At 38.5% G+C, this 24015-nt stretch overlaps 1 protein-coding gene across 2 annotated transcripts in view; it reads right to left on the minus strand.

The window, feature by feature from the left end:
* The window catches only part of LOC128861451 (fringe glycosyltransferase), a 214572-nt gene that overhangs the window by 67831 nt on the left and 122726 nt on the right, over positions 1-24015 (minus strand). For both annotated transcript variants that reach the window (XM_054099590.1, XM_054099589.1), the window contains exon 4: positions 3847-3949. In XM_054099590.1, the coding sequence (XP_053955565.1) occupies positions 3847-3949 (103 nt within the window). The remainder of the gene's footprint in view (positions 1-3846; positions 3950-24015) is intronic.

Raw genomic sequence — 24015 nt, forward strand, 5'->3', positions numbered from 1 at the left:
GGTGTATATATGTATACTAGTGTGTGTTAACGACCCATTCAACTATTTAGTGCAACGCGCCAGCAACAACGATCATAATTTAAATCATTCCGACTTTTGTGGGTGTCTCAAGTAGACTGAAGCATAAATTTGCACTTGAAATTGGAATTGAATAGGAGGTTAATTTTACATTATGCAATTATGCAAATGTCAACTGCATTTGTATACAGCACACCTACTTACACTACCTACACAAGTGCCTATAAGCAAGATTACGCATAGTCAGTGGATACGTCGAATTATGGCATCTCTGTCAAGTGACAAATCGCCTCCAACAGCGGCTGCCTCCATCAACTCGCACTTCCGCAGCGCTTTCAAGCTCATGAACTTTGACTTGCGACACATGTCACAAGCAACTCAAATGTAAATTTGCAACATGCCACAAATGTGCGAACATGCTTGGGTACGTATAAATATGATGGCATGTTTGCCCCATACCTACGTATGTATGTACATGCTTACATGTGTGTGTATGTGTATGCTTAGATGTGTGTGTATGCTGTAAGCCGGTAATTATGCGATCGATCAAATGCAAATCTCCACCACAGGCACTACCAACACTGAAAAGCCAATGAACCAGGGTCTGCCCTGGCTGCCATTATTACACTCGCATGCAACAAGCGCGTCAGCAGTAATGGCTGTGTGCGCTGGGGCGACTAGCTACCTCCTAGTATCTGCAAAGCATTGCCCTGTTTCACTGCCGCTCCAGCATCAATGCCGGTTGTTGCTCTCAATGCAGCTGCTCCAGCTGCTCTAACTAACTATGCAATCCCAATCGCTGCCGCAATTCAATCGATGCTCGAGCCACTTTATCTATTCATAGGTTTTGTGTACTATTCGTATACTGTTGATGGTGATGGTAATTTTATATGCAGATGCGGTCAACAGTTTAGCCGCAATGTTGCGCAAAAAGTTGTTGTTGTGGCTGCTATTGTTGTTGCGGTTGCATCCGTAATGTCTGGGACGCAGTCGAGGGAGCCGCTAATGCTAGCGCTGCCACTGGCGTTGGTGTTGGCCATGGCATAACACAATGGCATTGCGAATGCACAGAGCTGCTAAACATTGCTGGAGGGTTGCTGTGTCGCTGCCGCTGCGGCTGCTGCAATATTTATCCGGCTTTTGTTTGCACTTGTACACAACAAGCCAGAGGATAAAGGCGAAACATCTATCTAGTTTGCGATGATTTAACTTTAAAACAGGGCAGTTACTGTAGGAATATACTTACATTGTTTGCGTATATTTATTGGGTAGGAGATATTGTTTACCAATTTTGACGCAGACTTCACATGAATGAGCACCAAGAGGAAGCTGTTTATTAATTTGACTTTTCCGCATTTATTAGTAAAAGTTACCGGTGACTCCGCTTGCAAAGTGTTCCTCATTTAGCAGAGCCATTTTCTTCACTTATCCAATAACACAACAACGCACTTTGTCGCACCCCAGCCACTCTGGGTGGAGATAAATGGTAGAGCGGATGAGTGTGCAAGGAAATGATCTGAGCCTGACCCTCAGCGAGTGGTAGAGGACATAAGTACTTCTCTAAATGAATTATACACTGTCATTGACCTGAGTGTCATCGTCCAAACCAATAGAAAGTGATCTCTGACTCCTAACTGTAATGTCTCCAAAGCGCTCTGGGCAAAACTGCATCTTAAAAGGACAAAATGTTTGCTTGAGTTCAACAGATAAACTACTAGTGTCCTCACAGGTGCTATAACAGGGCACAGCGCTATTGGCACATTAGCCAGTAGAATGGGTGTACCTCAGAATGACTTCTGCAGGAGTTATGAAGATGAAGAAGAAGATATTAAGTCAGTACAACCCCTCCTCTGTGAATGTCCTGCACTTAAAAGAAGTTGTGTTTTTGAAAGCTTGGGGAATTTGCAAAATGTCTCCCTGGAGTGACTAGTGACCTTTTTAAAGCGATCTAAGTGGTTCCAGCAACTTAGTTAGTGCCCGCTATTAGAAAACCGCTTTTTCTTCATTCTGGTATTTCACCGAGTTTCGAATCTACGTTCGTTCTGAATTCCGAATGGTTTTCACGCACCTACGCATTCCACTACGGCGGACTTGTTACACCTTCTATATATACATCCATATGTACATATATCGTTAACATTTCCCTTCTCATATCATATAGCGACTCCGAATGAGCATGAAAGTGGCAAAGTGTTGAAGTTGTTTGTGGTATTCTTGAGCTTTCACAAATTGGACTAATAGCACTATATCTATAGATATCTACCATAGGGCGTGAGACAAACGCGGCTAAATATGAATAAAATAAAATTTTTAAGAATGCAACTCAAATCGGATGATAACATCAATTTTGCGAGAAATATCTCGATCACAATTTCTTAGTCGATAGAGCTTTGCCAACTAGTGATTCTAGTTTTGTGCACAAAATTTAGTTTTAAACCTTAAAGTTTAATCTTCGTCGATTTGACTAATACTCTTGCCCTTTTTCTAATTTTCTTCGATTCGCTTGCCATATTGGACTCTCTTTTTCTTTGTTAAGGCTTATTGCCATCAAAGGTCGTGTGACAAATTTGTAGCCAAAAATTGAAATTAAAATGGACTGCGGTATATCTTCAAATATGTAAAACAACGTTACCCTTTAAGGGCTAAGTAGATAAGACACATTCCGAGCACAAACTAAATCATGTCTCAGAAGTATGACTGCTTATAATATTTCGAGTCTACGTTCCTCAAGAATATTTCTCTTTTTTTAATTAATATCAGCTCCGAGTAAGAACCAAATCGCACCCTATTTACAATTTTTCGAAATGAATCGACAACAGCGCCCTCTGCTCCCATTTAGATTTTCCAAAATCACTTCAAACAAGCAAAAAAAACATATGTAGGTATTTTGTGTATCCTACCCTCTTGAAGATTATCGGTATGGCATGACGACCGTCGTAGCTGATTGGGTTGGTGTGTGACTACGGAAGTACGTAAAGGGTTTTCCAAAAACAGGTGTTATTGGTGAATGCATTGCGCTATAGAGAGATGATTAACGATTTTTTATGGTCGGAATCGGATGGTATTGATCTGGACAACGTTTATTTTCAACAAGGCGGCGCTACGTGCCACACAAGCAACGAAACCATTGATCTTTTATGGGCAAAGTTTCCGGTCCGTGTTATCTCTCGAAGAGGTGATCACAATTGGCCACCGAGATCTTGTGATTTAACACCTTGTGACTTTTTTCTTTGGGGCCACGTGAAAGAGAAGGTCTACGCCAACAGCCCAGGGTCGGTTCAAAACCTCAAAGATGCAATTCGTGAGGCTATCGAGGACATAGGGCAGCCACTTTGCAATTCGGTTATGGAAAATTTCACGAAAAGAATATTGTCCTGTAAGTGTGGTCGTGCTGGTCATTTGCCTGATGTTATTTTCCACTATTAACGGCATACCTTTCTCTTTATAATGAAATAAACATCCGATCATTTATATTAAAGAATATCATTTTTCTTTGAATATCAAAATAACACCTCTGTTTGGAAAACCCATTAGGTTCGACTCTCCGTACAGTAAACACCAAAATGATTGAAAAAGTGTTTTTCAAGTAGCAGTCACCCCTCGGCAGGCAACGGCAATCCTCCGAGTGAATTTCAGCCATGAAAAAGCTTCTCACAAAAAATATCTGCCGCTCGGAGTCGGCTTGAAACTGTAGGACTCTATGTTTGCACATTTGCCACGTTGTTTCCAGTTGCTGCATTTACTTATATTATAAAATAAGTTCCATAAAACTTCACCACCATTTATATTCAAAAATAAATAAATAAAAAATATGCGTTTCAAACTTACTTCTTGCCACTGGCCAGGAAGACATCCAACTCCGCCGACATTTTGCAGCACAAAGCCTCCTGAAAGTGCCCCTGTGAGCAATTCGTATTAATGAGATGTCCCTCTGTAAATACAAAAATACGAAATAAGAATTTAATGATTAAAGAAACATCGGGAATATCACCGAAAATCAGTTTAATTAGTGATAAATTCTCTAGCAACGGAATATAAGAGCAAAAACACAACGCGAAACAAAAATTTCGGATAAGCGGCAAAAACGGTAGCTAATACCATGGCGCATGCGCGCAGAAACAGACATCCAGGCAAACAAAGCCGTAACTAGAAGTACACAATGCAGAAAGTTCCCAGGATGCCAAGAACGTACCAAGCATGGAGCTTATCTGTGTGGCTTGACTGCGTCCGATACGAAAAACCCGCCGCACAGAAAACATACTTTTAATAGTATGCGCACTCATACCGAAAGTGCGTTCGCCGATCGTTCGCCATATTACGAGTATACACCTTAATTGGACGAAAATTGTTGAAATATTTAAAATCGCCTGTTGGCACAATCCACATGCGTTGCTCAGCTCCTCTGTGGCAACACTTATTAAAAAGCGAAAACGTTTGCTTTGACGAAGATTTACGCACATTAGCGCAATGCGATCGACTGCAAATATAGTGGAAAAAAGAGCCAAACACAAACGTACACTCTAGCCACGTAAGTATGTGTGAAGGTGTGTATGTATGCGAACATTCAAGGGAATGAAATGGCGCAAGCAGCGCTCTATGCGACAGCGCGGCTTCGCAAGTCATCAACAAAGTCAAGGAGCTAGAAGGGAACGCTCACAGGAGGATACACACATTTTCAAAATCCAACGCGCGTTTAACAAAAATTCAGTGGGCATGTTGTAGTCCTAATCAAAATTCCATTTGAATGCTTGAATGTGATGCGGCTGCCGCGAACACTCGTTCATCTCTTGACTGCAACCACAACCACACCTACTGCACGCCGCTGCTTCCAAAAGCCTACACTTCGGACGACTATCTTCCCGATCAGTCAGTCGACTGGCCGACTGGTTAGTTGGCTGGCTGGCTGGCTGGCTGGCTTGCGTTGACTCGCGTTGCGACGCGGTTTGGTGCGAGTCACTTCAAAGAATGCGATAAACGATATTTCGGTAATGACACAAGAGTTGCCGAAACCAGATCCCCTTTGCTGATTTTTAATTTATTATGCGAAACTCAACAATAACTCGAAGGTTGTATGTAGCACCACAGCCAGCTGACAAGGGCAATGAAGCCCGTTGAAGGTTCCTCATTAGTCCGTTCATAATGGTGTATTAATCAAAATGCCACAATATAACAACTACGAATACTACAACAACATAACAGAAATCAAGCGAATTCTGCAGCTTTTCGGGCGGATTGCGGGGTAAGGAAAGTCGATCATTCGAATTGCGTTAAGACGAATATTTTAACTCCGTTAATTTAGCAGGAAGACGTTTTAGTACGACTCGATTTACGAAGTTTCCTTCAAATATTTAACTATCATTCGCTAAGGTTTTAAATGGGAATATAGAATTAATTAATAAAGCAACTTTCAATTTAACGGGTACCAGGCCAAGTTATACATATTTAAGGCTTGTTAGGTTAGCTAAGATGATCAGCCACAAATTGACATAAACTACAGAACACTTCTGAAATATTTTTAAGATATCCTTCGGTGGAGCGTCCATTATTAATATTATACAGTTAACAAATTGGGCTACTTATTATATACCAGCAAGCGTAAACTTCAGCAGACTGATTCAAGCACATTTTCCTTTCAGAATGGAATGAGTCGTCGATAAATAAGCCACGTCTCTATACACTGGCATGTCAATACCACAATGTTGGTACAAGGGTATATAAGGCGAGGTTAGAAGCTCTTCTGTAATAACTCACATCGGTCGGGAAACTGGGAAATGCTTTCACACAAATCCCCAGAGGAAGTCTTTGACCTCGGAAGAAAATAGTGGTTAGATAATTAAGCATGTAGAAAAGTATGCCCGAAGTAATACAAGCAAAAGAAAACAGATCCGCTATATATTAGATTGGGGAAAAATACAATAAATACATTATTTTCTCGGTAGATGGTTAGACTCACCGATTCACCGTTGCTGTTAAGGAAGCAACTCGCACAGGCAGGCCCGTTGTTGACAATGTCGATAAAATCACGGAAATAATCGAAATTGATCGGTATGTTAGTAGTCGTAGTCTCCCCAAGAGTTTAAGATCGACCCTAAAACAGTTTTAAACCGTTTGCTCAAAGCTGGATTCAAAAAGAAGCTCGATGTTTGGGTGATACACCAACTTACACCAAAAAATGTTTATCCAGATTGAATTTCCATTCCAAATGGAATGAAATCGACCTATTTCTTTAATGAATGGTCACTGGCGATAAAAAACGAGTTACACACGACAATATTATGGAAAATGATCGTGTTCAAAGCGTAATGAAGCAACTTGAAAGATGGCCAAACCAGGATCAATGGCCAGGAAGATTCCACTGTGTGTTCGGTAGGACTTGAAAGGAATCATTTATTATGAGATGCTTCCGTATGACCAAACACTAACCTCAGATCTCTACTGTCAACAACTGGATTGTTTGAAGCTAGCGATTGACCAGATCGGCCAGAATTGGCCCACTGAAGAGGTGCTGTTCTCCATCAGAACAACGCAAGGCCATAAACGTCTGTAGTGACCCACCAAAACTTCGGGAGCTTGGTTGGGAAGTTTAAATGTATCTACCATATAGTTCGAAACTGGCTCCAAGCGATTAATACCTTTTTCTCGCATTGCCAAACTTTCTGAGTAATAAGAAACTGGCATCAAGAGAACATTCTGAAAGTCTATTACTGAGCGTCAATAAAGATCAAGACTTCTACGAGGATGGCAACAAATTATACAACAAAACGTTGCATATTTGACCCCAATCGGACAACGTCCGATGTTTTTTTACGTGAGTACTTGCCGGCGACGGTCTAGGCACAGGCGCTCAAAAGCACAACGGATACATTATATTATTGATCAGAACCCAAGATATTTATTTCATTTATTTTTGTATCTAAGTAATTAGAAGTCTTGATACCAATTGGCTGTGTGGCATGGACACATTAACCACTTTGGTAGGACTCAAGACCCTTCTAAACCTTTGCCGTTCTATGGGTCCCGGCACTCGGTTACAATGCAACTCCACATTAACCAGAAAAGATTTATCCGCGTTTTAAGTATTAACCACAGCCACCACGAAAAACCTCCCCAAAGAGTCGTTCTCAAGAACAGGTCAGATTGAACTCTGAGAGCTCCTGCTCTACGCGGTACCGAGATTAAATCTCCGGTCGCACCTTGTACCTGAAGACACTAACAGTTAAGCTTCTATACTGCTCAGGGACTGGTAACCCTAGATTTTAGTCGCCTTTCGCGGTAGACCTCGGGCAAATTCTAACCCCTGACCCACTAGAGGGGCAATCCGAAACACCTTAAATAAAGTGTTGAATATTACCAGGTGTATAAGCTTAAATCTGCTGTTTTTTAGTAAAAAAAAAAAAACATTTTTTTTTATAGAAAGCAAAAAAATAATTTATTCAAAGTATTTGCCCTCGCTAGCTATACATTTTTCCCATCTCTCGGGCACTTTGTGTATACCACGCCAAAAGAATTCTTCATCTTTCGAGACGAACCACTCGTCAAGCCATTTCCGGACGTCTTCGTCCGAATCGAAGTGCTGTTCGGCGAGCGCGTGACCCATCGATGAAAACAGATGATAGTCCGAAGGGGCCAGGTCTGGTGAATAAGCGGGATGAGGTAGCACCTCCCAATTGATTGTCTCCAAGTAGTTTTGGACCATTCTTGACGTGTGCGATGGGGCGTTGTCGTGGAGGAAAATCAGCTTCTCATGTCTTTGTTCATAACGAGGCCTTTTTTCACGCAAAGCACGGCGCAATTTGATGAGTTGTTGGTGGTAGCGATGAGAATTAACAGTTTCACCAGGTTTCAACAGCTCATAGTAAACGACACCCTGCTGATCCCACCAAACGCACAGCATCGTCTTGCGTCCAAAGCGATTAGGTCTTGATGAAGAAGTTGATGGTTGGCCGGGATCGACCCATGATTTTTTTCGTTTAGGATTCTCAAAGTATATCCACTTTTCATCGCTAGTCACCACAAGATGCAGGAACGACTTTCTTTTATGCCTAGCCAGCAAGATTTCGCATGTGTTTTGGCGTCGCTCCATCTGTCTATCGTTCAATTCATGGGGTGCCCATTTTCCGACTTTTTGGACCTTTCCCATGGCACGTAAACGCATGGAAATGGCTGGTTGAGTGACACCTAACTGCTCGGCAAGCATTTTTTGCGATTGGGTATCGTCCTCATCCAAAAGAGCCTGCAATTCATGGTCCTCAACTTTTCTGGGCCGATTTTCACGCTTCTTGTCACTCAAGTCAAAATGGCCGTCTTTGAACCGACGAAACCAGTCTCTGCAAGTTGTTTCCGATAATGCACTGTCACCATAGGCCTCCACAAGCATTCGATGCGATTCGGCAGCCGATTTCTTCAAATTAAAGCAAAAAAGTAGAGCTTCCCGCATATGCTCTTTTTTTGGCACAAAATTAGACATGATTACGCAAGGAAAAAAGTGTGTTGCTGTATGAAATCACTGATGATGTGCAGTGATTGATGTAAACAGGTGTCGAACTCATGCAAAAAAAAATATGGCATTTCTATGGTAACTTGATATGCTCACTAACGCCATCTACGAGCAATCAGCGTATATATATATATATATAATATATAATATATAATATGTCAGATATTTTCGTAAGTTCTAACCAGTTCTGTTGTATGCAGTACAGTGTACTCTTATGTATACATATATACTCCAATAAACATTACGTATCTATAATAACGCATCAAAACACGTCCTTATTCCCATTTAGCGTAAGTTATACCTACATACCAAATTAGTAAAAAAAAAAAAAAAATCTTAAAACTCACACAACTCTATTAATTTTAATTCAATTGCAGTCAAATATAGCTCATTCGACGCAAAATTAAATTTACTATAACAGTGGTGTACTAAAAAAAATCCTCACTAACGGATAATATCGTAAAAATTATGTCAAAGTTGAAAAAATAGAGAAAAAATAAAAAAATTCCAAATACTTTCGTCTACAGTGTCGTCAGTTGTCATTTCAGAAAAATTTTCAACATACTGTCAAAAAGGTTTGTTTTTGTTCTTTCGAATTAAAAAAACAAATTCGAAATCGGATGGAAATTGGCGAAGTTAGGAATGATTCTTCACATCAACCTACTGAAAAACGGTTTTATGGCCATAAAATGAGATTTTGGGGGTGTATTGGAAATTTCTCCTATACCATTTTTCTTAGTTTTTCAAAACCAACAAGTTGTACTAGGTCTCCATAAAAGTATAATTTCACTGTCGCACAGTGTAATTTCAACGACTGATTCAAAATTCTGTTAAAAATGCATAAACTTCGATGCCACTATAGCAATAAAATTACTCAAGTTCAAATTTAACGGAACACGTAATTACATACATATATGACTTTTTTATAATGCTCTGCTGCTGCTCTTTAAACATAGATTTACCTTAACTTAAGTGAGAAAAATTATTTCTGAACATTTTCAAGTTTGCTGCCACCTTCACCAAAAGCTGTAAGTCAATTATGGAAAACTAGGCAGTGGTGCTTAAGCTGCCTAATCAATGTCACGTCTTTCAAGCTGAAATTGCAATAATGCCAAGTAGCCATAATCCAATACGAGCCTTTGCTATGTAATAGAGTAATGGCATTAAACGCCAGAAATCCCTAAGCAGCCTATCTGACCAATGAGCAACGAGTGTTGCATACACAGTTAAGGACTAAAGTCTACAAACAGCACATACAGTGTGTTTAATAACTATAGTACAGGGCATTATTGAAAAATTCTGAAAATTCATTTGATATTTTATTTATATTTGCTCACTTACTTATTCCTATATTTGTTACTTATAAAGGAAAGATACAATGGGTTACTTATAAAAAATCTGCAAAGTTGCTTTGTTACAAAGGCAGGCGACGGATCCTTTGCGGTCTTTAGTGATGCTCTTCAAGTGCTGAGTGGTGTTCAACAAGGTTTCATTCTGTCCCCAACGCTGTTTGGCCTCGGCATCGAAAACGTCCTGAGTGCAGCTTTCAGCACCGAAAATCAACAGAGAGGCATTTAGTGACAGATAAATAATTCCCTTCTCAGGCTACGCCGGTGACATACTCGTATGCTTGGTTGTAGACAAGCTTTTCGACCTGAAGTTAGTAACTCCAGCCATGCAGTAGAAATTGAAAACAACCGGCCTCAAAGTCAATATTGAGGAAGTAAAAAGTATCGGAGACGTTGGTAGCGGATGTACCTCCTGCAACTCGTCTTCACATGGACAAAGGACGCAGGCACACAGGCTCTACTAAACCCATTTTAATGAAACAAAATATAAATGACTTAGAAATGATGGCGTTATCGTGTGAATTACGAACAGTCGCACAAAAACATTTTTTTTTTTTGTGGAAAAAATTTTTGTTTTTTAACAATGGATAAAAAAATAAAATACTCAAAGCAAAAATATTTTTTTTTCGTTTTAGTTTAGAAACACCCAAGAAACATCATTTCAAAAAAGGTGTGGGCGTTAATAATTCACAATCAACAGCTCTCTAAGCTTCTTACGGCGGGGGTAATCATTTATGCATATTTTTCATTTCGCAGGTTGCTCTTAAGTTGGTTAAGTTACATTAAAGTCTACAGTAATTGCACTATAAATAGGAAACAAATAAATTACCAAAACTTGTCGATAACTTCCTGTGCTATAGTAATGAAACGCGCTGTATGTAGACTTTAATCCTTGACTGCATCTATGCACTAGATAACTCAGAAAGATTTGCTCGTGGTGAGCAGTTAATGAAATTACTTAACTACTATTACCGATTATTTCGTCACCTACTCGCCGCCGCCGTAGTTGACTGGCTTTGTGCATGACTACCATTCGGTTGGTTTCAGCTGCGAAACCCACAGGCTTAGAAACGATTCTGCTTATGCCAACTTGACTAAGTTTGAAGTTTAATGTTAGCTAAAAAATTCAGTTGAACTAAACCTGCTTAAAAAATATTAAATCTTAAAATTACTCAAACTTTAGCTACATATATCCCTACCCTAACCAATAGTCAACCACGAGTCTGCAGGTGGGTTAACAACAAAATATCAAAAGTTAGACAAATACAAAATGAGAAGAGTCGATGGCTTGAATTAATCATTGGATGCTTGACCTCTTTTCGATTGCGTATTCTTGTTACAATTTTCTATTTTTATTGTTTCACACAAATGTGGGAAGTATTTATAGTCCACATGTGGCACATAACCGACAACAGCGAGGTATTGGAAAAGAAAACAGAAAAATAAATCATATATCACCTAAATCGGAAACTGATGTGATGACATTTGTAACAAATTCCGCAAAGCATAGAGGTTAGAGGAGAAATGAAGCGTTATTGGTTGACCACTGAACCGAAAGTGCGCTAATGCTGAAGCATGAATCAAACAAACCTGCATACATGCACATGCATACATGTTTGTAAATATGTGTATGTGTATTTCATTACTCTATTCATGTAAAGGGTCATCCAAAAGCCATACGTAGATGTGATATAAAATGACTGTTTGAAATAAAAAATTTAGATTCTTTCAGGTTTCACTACTTTTGAAACTCTCTCTTGCCAGTTCAACTGCTTTTTCGTTACCTTCCATGTTCTGATGTCTCGAGACCCAGATTAAGGTAGCTTTATGGTTTTCACTCAAAGTGGTACGTCTATTCCTTTCTTGTTCCACCAGTTTAGCGGTTGTTGCAGCCGAATCTAGTGCAGCTTAGCTATCCGGAGGAATGGCTAAATTAGCATTAAAAGAGAAATCTGTGATTAGTAACCTACAAGCCTCCCCAATCGCCAGTACTTCCGCATGGAAGATCCTGCAGGCATTAGGAAGAGGTACATATTTTTCAATTCTGTGAGACACAATCTATTTTAGAGCTATCTGTGTAGACTGTAGTGTCGAAGTTGTTTAATAAGAATCCCTTTTTCCATTCTTCCTGAGCTGGAAAGAGGGTGGCGAGCTTCCTATTGTATGCAGACGTCCTGTCGGGATGGTGTAGTAGGTCCTCTCCGAGGTATACTGAGCTTTCCGCAATAATGGACTGGCATAACCTTACGTTTTTTCCCTCCAGCGACCCGCTTCATTTAACCTACGTGCACTCATGGTTGTCATCTTCTTAATATGTAGATCTATCGGAATGACGTATGTCAGTGGGAGCTTCTTTAGGACAAGATCTGATTGCACCGACCATTGCGACACAGGCTGATCTTTGTATTCTGCCAAGTAAATTGATATTGCGTTCTCTCTCTAGAGCTTTCTACCAAATCACTGAGCTTTGTATGCGATATACAACCAATAGGCTGCCATACGAGAATTCAAATTTTCAAGCACTCGCTCACACATTCTCGCATTGAGTTCAGTAATCTCGATCCGAATGTTGTGTTTCTGCTCTGGAATCGTTGTTGGCTTATTCACATAGGCTTTACTTTTCCAATAAAAACATTAAGCGCAAGAAGCTTAAAAAGGACGCAAACAAAACTGCACATTCGGCCTTGGAATGGAACCCAACCGGTACAAAGAGCAGAGGACAGCCGAAAACTACGTGGAGGCGTACAGTTAACAATGAAACATCCAAATCTTTAGCGAATTACGATACATGGCTCGTAATCGAGTGGGCTGAAAATATTTAATTAAGTTCTTAATTTTATAATGTAAATTATGTTTCATTAGGACACGCCAATAATAACAATTTACTTAAAAAAAAAACCCCCTATCTGGTCTGCAAGTCCTTTTTCTATCGTCCAAAGTACCAGTTTTTTGAAACTTTTTCAAGCGCCCGCCATCTATCGTTACGGATTTGAACTAGGTATTATTTGAAGAATGGTAACACTTAGCTGTCATCTGACTTCTGATATTTCTGGCAAAAAAATTACGAATTTTGTAATATTTTGTGCTTAAAAATGTTTGCATTTTTATAATTTTTAGTTTTAATAATTTTTACGAATTCTTCTATCGTGTAAAATTGTGTATCTGTTTACATGTCGAATGTCTGAAAGTCCTTTTTCTATCGTCGAGAGAACCAGTTCCTTGAAATTTTGTCACACACCTTTGAATTGTCGACCCATTCGGACGATTATTTCAAACAAAAAATCACTAATTTTGCGATATTTTGTTCATAAAGATCGACCATTTTCATAATATATTAAGTTTCCCGTTGTTCAATCGTATAAAATTATTCATCTGTCTACTTGACAAATGTCAGACATAAAATATGATACATGAAAAAGCTACCGTCTAGGAATTATTCACTACATCTGACATCTAAGCGTCACTTTAGAAATACCCTTTATAATATATGATAATACAAATCAAAAAACAAAACAAACAGCAACACATTGGCGATAAACAGACGACAGAATTGATGAATGCACACCTGAGTGACATTCGGGCGACTTTTCGTGAATAAGTGAGTGAGTGAGTGATTGAACGAGTGCGTTAGTGATTGACAGCGGTCACCTATCCTTTTTTGGTAAGATTTTATAGGCAATAATCGAAAAATTACCGAGGGATGTCGGTGGTCGTTAAATTCACATATGCAATCACAAAAGTATATACATAAATGCTTATGCGCGATGCTAGAGCAGTCCAACCCAAGTATGTATACGGTAAATGTATGTATGTATGCACGCATGTAATATAAGCCTGTCTGAACTGAATTGCTTCGGATTGCTGTTAGAGCGAACGTCAAATGCGCGCGCACCTCGTAAATCATTGCAATTAAAGAAGTAAATTAAAAAATCCTAAATCGAATTTAACAACCCCCAACATAGTGAACCGTCATTTAAAGCGACATAAAATTCAAATTCAGCTAAACTCGTACTCTTAAAGGCGTTCAAATTCAAGCAGGTATAAAAATAACTGTGGAAATACGAGTAGTTTAGCAGCCGTTGGTGAGCGAACTGGCCAGTTGATTGATGTGTGAGTGGCTTAAAATTGTCGCGTCAACTTATATGACTGTGTTCGTAATGGATCAGCGCCACGCCTTTTGAAAGGCATTCACTTGAGTCATAGGTACGAGTATATCTACTCGAAGTACAGCGAATCGATAAGCTAATGACGTCTATCGATGCCAATCTGAGAGCAGCTAAGATGATTTAACAACATTTTGATTTGAATTTCATGGGATAAGTATTAGTTTAGAAAGTGGTAGTGAAATAATGTACGAGTTTATAATCGCAAATTCTGATGATCAACAAGTTTACGACTTTTCTACCACGTCACCTTTTACTCGTACTCGACATAAATGCAAGCAGATTTACCTCTAACAACCTCTCTTTTATATCTTTATCGAAATCATTTGTGCATTTATATGTGTACTAAAATACATAAACACCATAAATATCGCTGCTAGTCAATGCTGCTGCTTAATGGTTCATTGATTGGTTAACTTAGAGAAACTAAGAAATTAAAACTGAGCACAGGTGCAAGAAATGCAAGAAGCTGCTTCAAAGTATTACTATAATAAATGATACCCTCGTGCACAAGTGCGTGGGTATAAAAGTTAATAAAGAGCTTAAAGAAGTTAAAGAAGTCAGTAACGGGTAAATATATTATTATATTTTATACACTTCTTTGAGAGAAATTGAAGTAAACGATAAATAACTTCTTTAAGGAAAAAAATGAGTCAAATGAGTTCTAACGGGTGATTTTTTAAGATCTATAGGAAAGCTTTTCAAAAAAACACACGTAAAATTCAGAAAAATGCATGTAATTTTTATTTAATATAAATCGATAGTACAGTCCATATAATTTAATGCTTGAAGATTATTTCATGCAAATGTTGACCGCGACTGCGCTTCAAATGGTCCATCTGCTTAGTCCAATTTTGGCATACTCTTTCTAATGTTTTGTCCGGTATCTCACATATAAATGCTTTAATATTGTCTTCCAATGTGTTATTTGAAGCAGGCTTGTCTCCCAGAGACATGAGCTTTAACATAGCCCCACAAAAAATAATCTAAAGGCGTTATATCGCACGATCTGGGTGGCCAATTGACAGGTCCCGAACGTGAAATAAAATGTTCACCGAACTCGCCTCTCAACAAGTCCATTGTTACGCGTGCTGTGTGGCATGTGGCACCAACTTGTTGAAACCACATGTCATGCAAGTCAAGGTCTTGCATTTTGGGCAAAAAAAAAAGTTGGATATCATTTCACGGTAGCGCTCACCCTTCACAGTTACGATACGATTCGCAGTATCTTTGAAGAAGTACGGTCCAATGATATCTCCAGCCCATAAACCGCACCAAACTATGACCTTTTCTGGATACATTGGTAGCTCTTGCAATTCTTCTGACTGATCTTCACTCCAAATCGACAATTCTGCTCATTTACGTACCCATTGATCCAAAAATGAGCTTCATCGCTGAACATAATTTTTCGACTTTAAACTTTCTTAACAGAACACGCATTTTTATATTGTAATAAAATTCAATGATTTGCAAGCGTTGTTCGTTTGTAAGCCTACTCATGGTTAAATGATAGACCAAACCGAAGATGTTTGACAGTGAAACAAAACACGAAACGTGCGTCAGCTGTGTAAAAAAAACTGTTTAAAAAGATAATAGTTAAAGAATCCCTACCAGTATAGATATACACCCAGCTCATAAAGTCGGCGCTCACCCTACAAATATTTTTAAGTTTATTAAAAAGACAATAAAAATTTATAGTTCAAAACAAAGTTTATTTATTTATTTCTCCATTGGATTCTTAAGTCACAAAAGCCAAATAAAAAATAGGTTATTTCACTTCATTTCTGAAATGAAACTTCTTAGGCGTCGATGGACGCACGAGAATGGAGAATAAAATTTCAAGGCTATGGAACGTTTTGGATATTTTCGTTCCACGAGAGAGACAAAAGATATAACTTGTTGTAACAAATGTTGTGAATTTATTTAGATATATATTCTTTCTCTCTCTCTCTCTTTCTCTCTCTCATTCTCTCCCGGGTCTATCCCTCTTTCTTTGACTGCCTTGAAAGTTTCACTTCTGTTATGTGTACTACACTACACGCACTTTTTTTACATAACGGTAATTAATTGAAACACATGTAAGTATAGCAACCAGAAAGTCTGCGTGCAGTTTGTTCTTTGCTAGGTATTTTTCTCGTTTTTGCTCACTTCTCAAACTTTGTTAGTATAATTAACCAGCCAGCGAACTGAGTAGACATTTTATTTAAAAGTGGTAAAAATATGAAAACATGGAAACCAAAGGGGGGGAAAATAGTGTGTCAGAAAGAAACATAATAATAAAATTTGGGAAAGATGGAAAGAGTTTCCAAATATTCTTAGAGATATTAGGAAAATGTCTTCCTCTGTTCAACGCGTAGGAAACAATCACAAGCAAACCGGAAAAAACGTGCAGCAAACATCTAAAAACAGGACTTGTGAAAGAAAATATTTGCATAAAGCTGGATATCATAGGCGAGTCGCTCGAAGAAAGTCGTTTATTCCACTTTTATTTTCACGTGAACAGAAGAAAGCGCATTGAATTTGATAATAATTATATAAATACACCTCCAGAGTTTTTGGAACAAGCAATTTTTTCAGACGAAAGAAAATTATTTATTTATGGGATAAGAGGTCGTCAAATCGTTTGACGCAAATCAGAAATTACTCATGAGAAACAAAATCTTGCTGGATCTCAATCCTACTAAGCATCTGTAACATAGAATTGGACAAGACCAACACTTTTGAATTTGGTTCCATATTTTTTCACTATTTGATGCTTTGAAAGGTCCGATTATCTTTTTCAGTTCTACCCAGAGATGCTCAATTGGATTTAAGTCGAGAAACTGCGGCGGTCATTCCAAATATACATCTTTTCCTTTTTAAACTCGTTTGCTAATTTTGATAAATGCTATGGGAGATTTTCCAGCAACTCCTATCTTAGCGGCATTTCTTCTTTTGCATAGAGAATAGTAACCGTTTACAATATTTTCACATAGTCCACTGCACATATGTATTTTACATTTTATCCAAAATACTTGACCTACTCCTTCCTCCGAAGAGCATCCGACCGCCATTATCGATTTGCCACCTAGTGGTGTCTTCAAGACCGAATCGCAGTATCCTGGAACCCATATAAATAAAATTTCGTTACGTCTTGAAACATTATTAGGCTTCTTCTTACACTCTTGAACAATCTTTGAGGTTTGCACTACTTTCTCCAGGGTTACTTTCAGAATGGCAAAAATTTCCGTTTGAAAAACAGTTGGCATATCTCCTATAGCGTAATGATACTTATTACTGTTAAGTATCAACCGGCACTAGAACCTATTTCATTCTTGAACCTATCGGTGAAGAAAGATTTGTGTAAAACTTAGTCCTAAAATTCAATAGCTTCCTTAATTCCTTGGTGGACTAAGATTGCCGCCACTGAGTGGGTTTGAACCTGACTACCATTCAAATAACATCAATTACCACAGCATCCAGTGCAAGTAGTCACTGATCGGATCGGGTTCGAAATGCCTGGGCACCACCGAATGGTAGTCAGCTCATTCAGCTACGGGGCGAGATCAGTCAAGTAATCATAAGATATTTGAATATGACTACAACACCCCGAAACAAAGTGGTGTTGTTAGTGGTTTTTTCGTATATATACAATGAAATGTTGTACTTGTTTGTTGTATTGTTTTTTGTCAGATCTAATTCTATTTAATTTTTTTAATCTGTTCATAGCATTTTCAAAGCTGTTAATTCTTCCAGTCTCGACCGCAAGAGGTGTTTTCTTGCAAATTGAAACCTTTTTGTGTTCTTCTGTAAACTCTACCAATGGTGAAATCGAAATTTGAAAAAAGATCCAGCCAAGGAGCACCGGAGATTTGGTGGCTCCAAAACACTCAGGCTAAATAGCCCATTGTATTTAAAGCTCAGGAAATAGGGTAGATAGTCAAGGAGGAAAGGAGAAAAGTATCAGAGAAAGAGATAGGAAAGAATAGAGACAGAGATAGAGATAGTTAGTTCTGTGAGAATTTTCCAGATTCTTTGTCAAATCTGTAAATATCCTCCAGCTTTAGAAAACGAATATTACACATCCTCATGACATCGGAACCCAAAAATTGTTGCCGAGCTCTAGCAAAGGCAGGACACTCACAGAAAAAGTGCTCAGTGCTATCCGCCTTCTCCAAGCATGACAAGCACACTGGGTCCTCAATTATTCCAATGGTGGTCGTATGCTGACCCCATGGGTCTTTCCTTCTAAGTTTTAGTAGAAAGTTTGACAGTTTTCTGTTCGGACTTGTCACAAAACACTTTACAGTTCTGCAGCGTTCTAGACCGGACCATTGCTCTTTATGTAGATTGCATACATAATCGCTGATCCAATTCATGATTCCTGCAGAACTGATTCCGATTATTGGCTCTGGAACTTGAAAACCGGAGTGTCCCGGAATCCATATAAGTACAAGCCTGTTTTGTCTTGCGACAGAATTAAGCCTTTTCTTACATTCTTGAACAATCCTTGAGGTTTACTTCGCGTTCTCCAAAGCCTTCAGTGCAGCCTGACTGTCACTGAAAACTCCAATCTGTTTCCCGCTCCATCTCCTCTCGATTATCCAATCGGCTACTTTCAGGATGGCAAAAACTTCTACCAATGGTACTTTTCTGAGTGTTCTAATCTTGAAAAGTTGGAAAAGGAAAATAATGTAATACAAAAATTTTACAATGAAATATGCAACTATTCGAGAATTTACACATCAACGAATTACTAAAAAATAGCTTTGTTCCGTGCACTGGTTTATACTAAACTTGGGAGAATATTTCTGTAAATCAAAATTACCCTTGAGCTCTAAGCCAATACTCTTTAATTGCATAATCACCAGACCAAAATATCTTATTTTGTAAGAGTTTTGCTACCCATCAATTCGAACTATGCCTAGCAGCACTGGCTTCCCCTTGCCGCTAAGGAGGGTCAAACATTTTGCTAATAACCGGAAACTATTTTTTACACTGAGGTAAGTACACAGCAAAATGAAATAAATTGGCGATTTCTGAACTATGCCGGGGTTCAAACTGCAAAATGCAATTTTCAATAATAATTTGCACATTTGGCTCGACTCAATTTTCATAAAATTCTACTTAAAACTGTCAAGAACTGATTGATAGTTCACTCAAACCAGCCATGACTAAAGACGCGACCAGACAAATGAACAAACGCAGCATGGAGGATGCTTTTGATGGACACTTGAATGGCCCAAAATGAAAGGATGAAAAGAGATAAAAAAGAAAAAAAAAAACAAAGAGGAGTGTACTTGTTTGTAGGTGTCTGAATGCTGACTAGTCTGCTTGTTAGTTGGTATGAATTACTTGTAGACTAACAGATAGGCGGCCAAACAAATATATAGGCAGATAAATACGCATACAAACCTACAGACCCGTACCCGTAATATGCATATTTTGGCTGTACATTCAATGGAATACAAAGAAATTTACGTATAGAAACGCGAAAAAAATGTTCACAAGCATTTGCGTGCTTACGGCTATACGGGTATGTATGTAATTTAAGATGGCCTAAAAATCTACGTTAAATTAAAACAGTTTTAAAAATTTAATTTTCCGGGTTCGTATCCAAAAGGTTTTGAATATTTTCTTTTAAATAAAGCAAAGGCTTTAATTGTTTAGATATTTGTGAAGAGAAAATAAAAGAGGAGATTAAATATGGAACCCAACTTTTATAGCAAATTTACGGAAAAATGCAGTTTTATCATGGAAATACTACGGTAAATTTAATGTTCTTTTCATCAATGATATCAGCTCAAGTGGCCAAACCAATCGCGATTTGGCGGAAAAAATTAACTGCGATCATTCTCAATCACCTTCATTTAATGGGATTTACCGAAAAATTGGGAGCCTAGGTGCCTCCAGAAGAAAGTCGCCATCAAATTGCTTCTCAGCATTTCGCCCGCCATCGAGCAACACGCGGTCATAAACATCGAATCGTCACGGAAGATGAGAAATGGTGCCTATACATCAATATGAAACAAAGAAAGGAGTGGGTGGCTCCAGGAGATACGCCAAGGCCGAGAGTTAAGCCGGATATTCATCCAAAGAAAATCATGATATAAAGGGTTTTTCAATAAGGGCGGGTAGATGTTGAAATGGAATAAAATGGCGTTTGCTGTGTGGCACGTAGCGCCGTCCTGCTGGAACCACATGTCGTCTAGGTCCATATGGTTCAATATGGGCCATAAGGAATTGGAAGGGCCACCACGTCTACCAAAAATGGGCGCAATGCGCGCGCCGTTTGCGTTAATGAACACTCATTTTGATAATAAAGTTTTATCATTTAAACGTGCTGTTCAATCGTGTAACTTGCCATGATGATTTGGCATAAACAACTGAATAATAAACAAAAGATTTGACAGATGTCACCAAAACCAAATGGCTGCCACAGGGCACCAATATCGACCCGCGCCAATTGAAAAACCCTTTATATTTGGTGAGACTGGGAAGGGAATGGTGTTCTGGGAAATACTCGAAAAGAATGCCACGGTCACCAAGAAGCTCTATATTGCCCAGCGTGAATGGGGCTATTCGACTGAAAAGATCTGATCAACATGGCCCGGACTCATTTTGCCCAGTCGTCAAAGCTACACTCCAAGAGCTTGAATGGGAGGTCTTTCGGCATTCGCCGTATTCTCCGGATCTTCCACCGACCGATTACCACATTCTCCGCTCACTGTCAAACCATATGACGGGCGTTACCTTCCGTAACAAAGATGCCCTTAAAAACTGGCTCAACTACTTCTTTGGCACCACTCTAGACAATTTTTTGGCAGAACGGCATCAACGAATTGATCGAGAGGTGGAAAGACGTTACAAGCAGCAATAGCGTCTTTATAATTGATTAACTTATTGATGTAATTATTATTTTTTATTTAAATAAAATTCTTTGGTAAAATGCTACAAACTTATTCCCCAACCCAATAATACTTAGAACAAATTCAGCATCAAGCAAAACAAATTTTTTTTGGGCCTTCCTAATGTGCACGTTTATGCATACGAATGAGAGGGAAGGTATTGAAGAAATGCATTGAATTCAATGGGAAACAAAAAACACATTATGAAAACTGAGTAGTTGGTTGATTTAAAATTAGAATTAAAGACTGCGTGGTTGCGTGCCAAAAGCCTTTTCAGCTGGTATCGGAATTTATTTGGAATTGAAGCATGTCCGAATAGAAATTAAAAAAAAATATGGAGTAAGAGTATGGAATTAAAAGGTATCAAAGACTCTTTATATTTCTTAAGTTATTTTATCACTTCAACTATAGAAACTATGAAATAATCTGAAAACACAGAAAAATCAAAAAAAAATTTTTCAATGGGTTTTATAACTGCATACTCAAAACCTTTCTATAAATGCTATTAAAAAAGTGTGAAGATTTGATGAACATTTTCTTACATTTTTTAAATTTTCACAAAGTTTGAAACTTTGATATATAATATACAATATAATTTTGGTAGGATAACGAACTATAATTTTTTATAAAAAAATTACTAAAATTATATAAGAAACAAAAAACATTGTCAAATCTAATGAATAAGGTGGTGGTGGAGGTTTTGCCTGAGTGATACAGCCCAGAGCCAATTGGCAAAATATGTACATGCAAAATGATTGTTATACGGCCACTCCATCTTGCTGCTATGGTCTTCCAAAGGCCAGTGACCAGTTATTGTTGATGTAATTCTGAATATATCTGCTTTCTTAGCAACTTGTCAGTACAGGATTTGTTGAAATTGGGTCACGTTAGTAGTGTTATTTTCCGGGTAGCCGACCTGTGTTAGTCCAACTGTCATCGGCCTGCTGCTGGAATAACGCGAAGATCTCCCTTTTGCCTCACGCCGTGGAGGCAGCCTACTTCTACCGCTTCGGATGCGTCATAGGATGCATCATGCCGTACCCGTTCATCAGCTTTCTCATTTCCTTCTTGTTTCTAAGGCCAGGTACCCAGGTGGGAGTGATGTCTGTTGCGTGCGTTAAAGTATTTAGTTCCCCTTTGCATTGTCTGACGATTTTTGAATGGGTTGTTGGTGACTTTACAGCTAAGATGGTTGCTTGACTAACTGAGAAAATGCATACTTCTTATATGTAGATGTTGCGGATGTTTTTTAATTATCCTGTAAGCTTCTCTTATTCCGAGAACTTCTGCTTGGAAAATACTATTCCGATTCCCCAGGCGAAAGGGCTTAGAAGTTTCTGTGAACAAATTTTTGTTTGCTTAAATATCAAACATCGATAAAGCCTTCAATCAGTGCTTGAATCCGAATCCGTTGTTGCAAATCTAATTTGCACTAAACATTTAAATAAAATTGTTATCAAACTATCGGTAAATGTCGCAGAACGCAGCAACATAAAAAACATAAAAACGAAGACTAATTGTCATGTAAGAGTTTCGTAACAACGTCACAAAACAAAAAAAGAAAAAGAAAAAAACAATCACCACAAAATGCAGCCGCAGTTCGTTCTACCTAATCCAGTAAAAGTATTGTTATGCTCACATACATACATTGTTATTGCGCACATCCATCCATTCACATCGGTACGACTTCTGCTCTTCCGCACTGGCGCATGCGTGCGCGTTCTTCATGCAACTTCGTGGCCAAAGGCTTACTACACACTTCCTTTTCTTCATTTTTTGCAATAAAAAATCTGTTAAAATATCATTTTTACATTTAAAATTTAATCAGTTTTGCCGATAATGTTGTTTGTGTAAAAAAATGCTCCAGCAACAAAATAATAATAAGTATTTGGTTGTTTCCACACAAAAGCGCGTGTGGAGGGAGGTAACGCTGCCGTGCATACGCATAGAAAGCATACCAAGCATACAATAATAGCAACAACAAGAAAGGCACGTACGTATGTATGTATGTATTTGCGCACAGGGGCAGCACTTGTGGTAGCACTTAGGAGTTGAATACTCGACAGACAGTGGCCAAAATTAGGCGGTCAAGTAGGCGGACCAGATTGATGTGAAACTAAATTGGGATTTTACTCAGTTTCCTTTTACCCATCTTTCCTTCACATGCATATCTACATATACATGTATTTATGCATACGCATTTAAGCACGCACATATTAACATACAACCTTACGACGGCATGAAGCTCAAAAAAGTGTTTTGAATGTGTTGAAAGACTTTCGAGCAGATTGTTTTCGAAAAGCAATCTCTGCGGCTTTAGTGGTTTTTTGATAAATTTCATTAACAAACACCGACCGAATTCGTTGGTAGTAGTAATAAATGGCAGGGGGGAGACCAAGCGAACAGGCACTGACTGGCAAACCCCAATGAACAGACAATAAAATGCAAAATACGATAATACAACAAGTTTTTTGCTTAATGCATTTTGGCAGCTGAACGGAGTGGAGTTGAGTGGTTGGCACACATAAAAGGATGCCAACGTAATTCTGAAAGCATTTTACTTTTATTTTGATTTATGATTGAAATTTATTGCATTCGCTTAAATTGTATTTCAATCACCGCCACTTTTAGATCCTACAGAGAAACAGCTTTTTTCTTAGTACTTTAATGCGCACAAGAAAAATTCAGTCTTTAATGCAGGCGAAAATAAACTGAAATAATGCAAATTTCGTAAAACAATAATAATAAAATAAAATTCGCAACAAAAGAAATTAAAAGAGTTTTGAAATTAGCTGCCAAACTGCCAGACAGACTACCTTCGCTTAATCGACGATCTCAGAAGAGTTCATATGAACACTACTTTTGTAATTGTCCAGCCTTAGCTAGGAGTACTATGCGCGAGGAATGCATGCTGTGAGACTTGGAATTACCTCGAGTCCTTTTTGCGCTGTATGTATAGAGGATGAGGTGTAATCAATTCCTTAGCTGCCTTGTTCTGGCGGTGCTAAGATCCAGGCGTCTTGGCTCTCACTTCTTTGCTACGCCTGCTGATATAGCTGGCGTTGACATTAAAAATCTCATGAATTTCATCAGCAGCACAA

The sequence above is a fragment of the Anastrepha ludens genome, chromosome 4 (genome assembly GCF_028408465.1).
Source record: "Anastrepha ludens isolate Willacy chromosome 4, idAnaLude1.1, whole genome shotgun sequence".
NCBI classification, from domain to species: domain Eukaryota; kingdom Metazoa; phylum Arthropoda; class Insecta; order Diptera; family Tephritidae; genus Anastrepha; species Anastrepha ludens.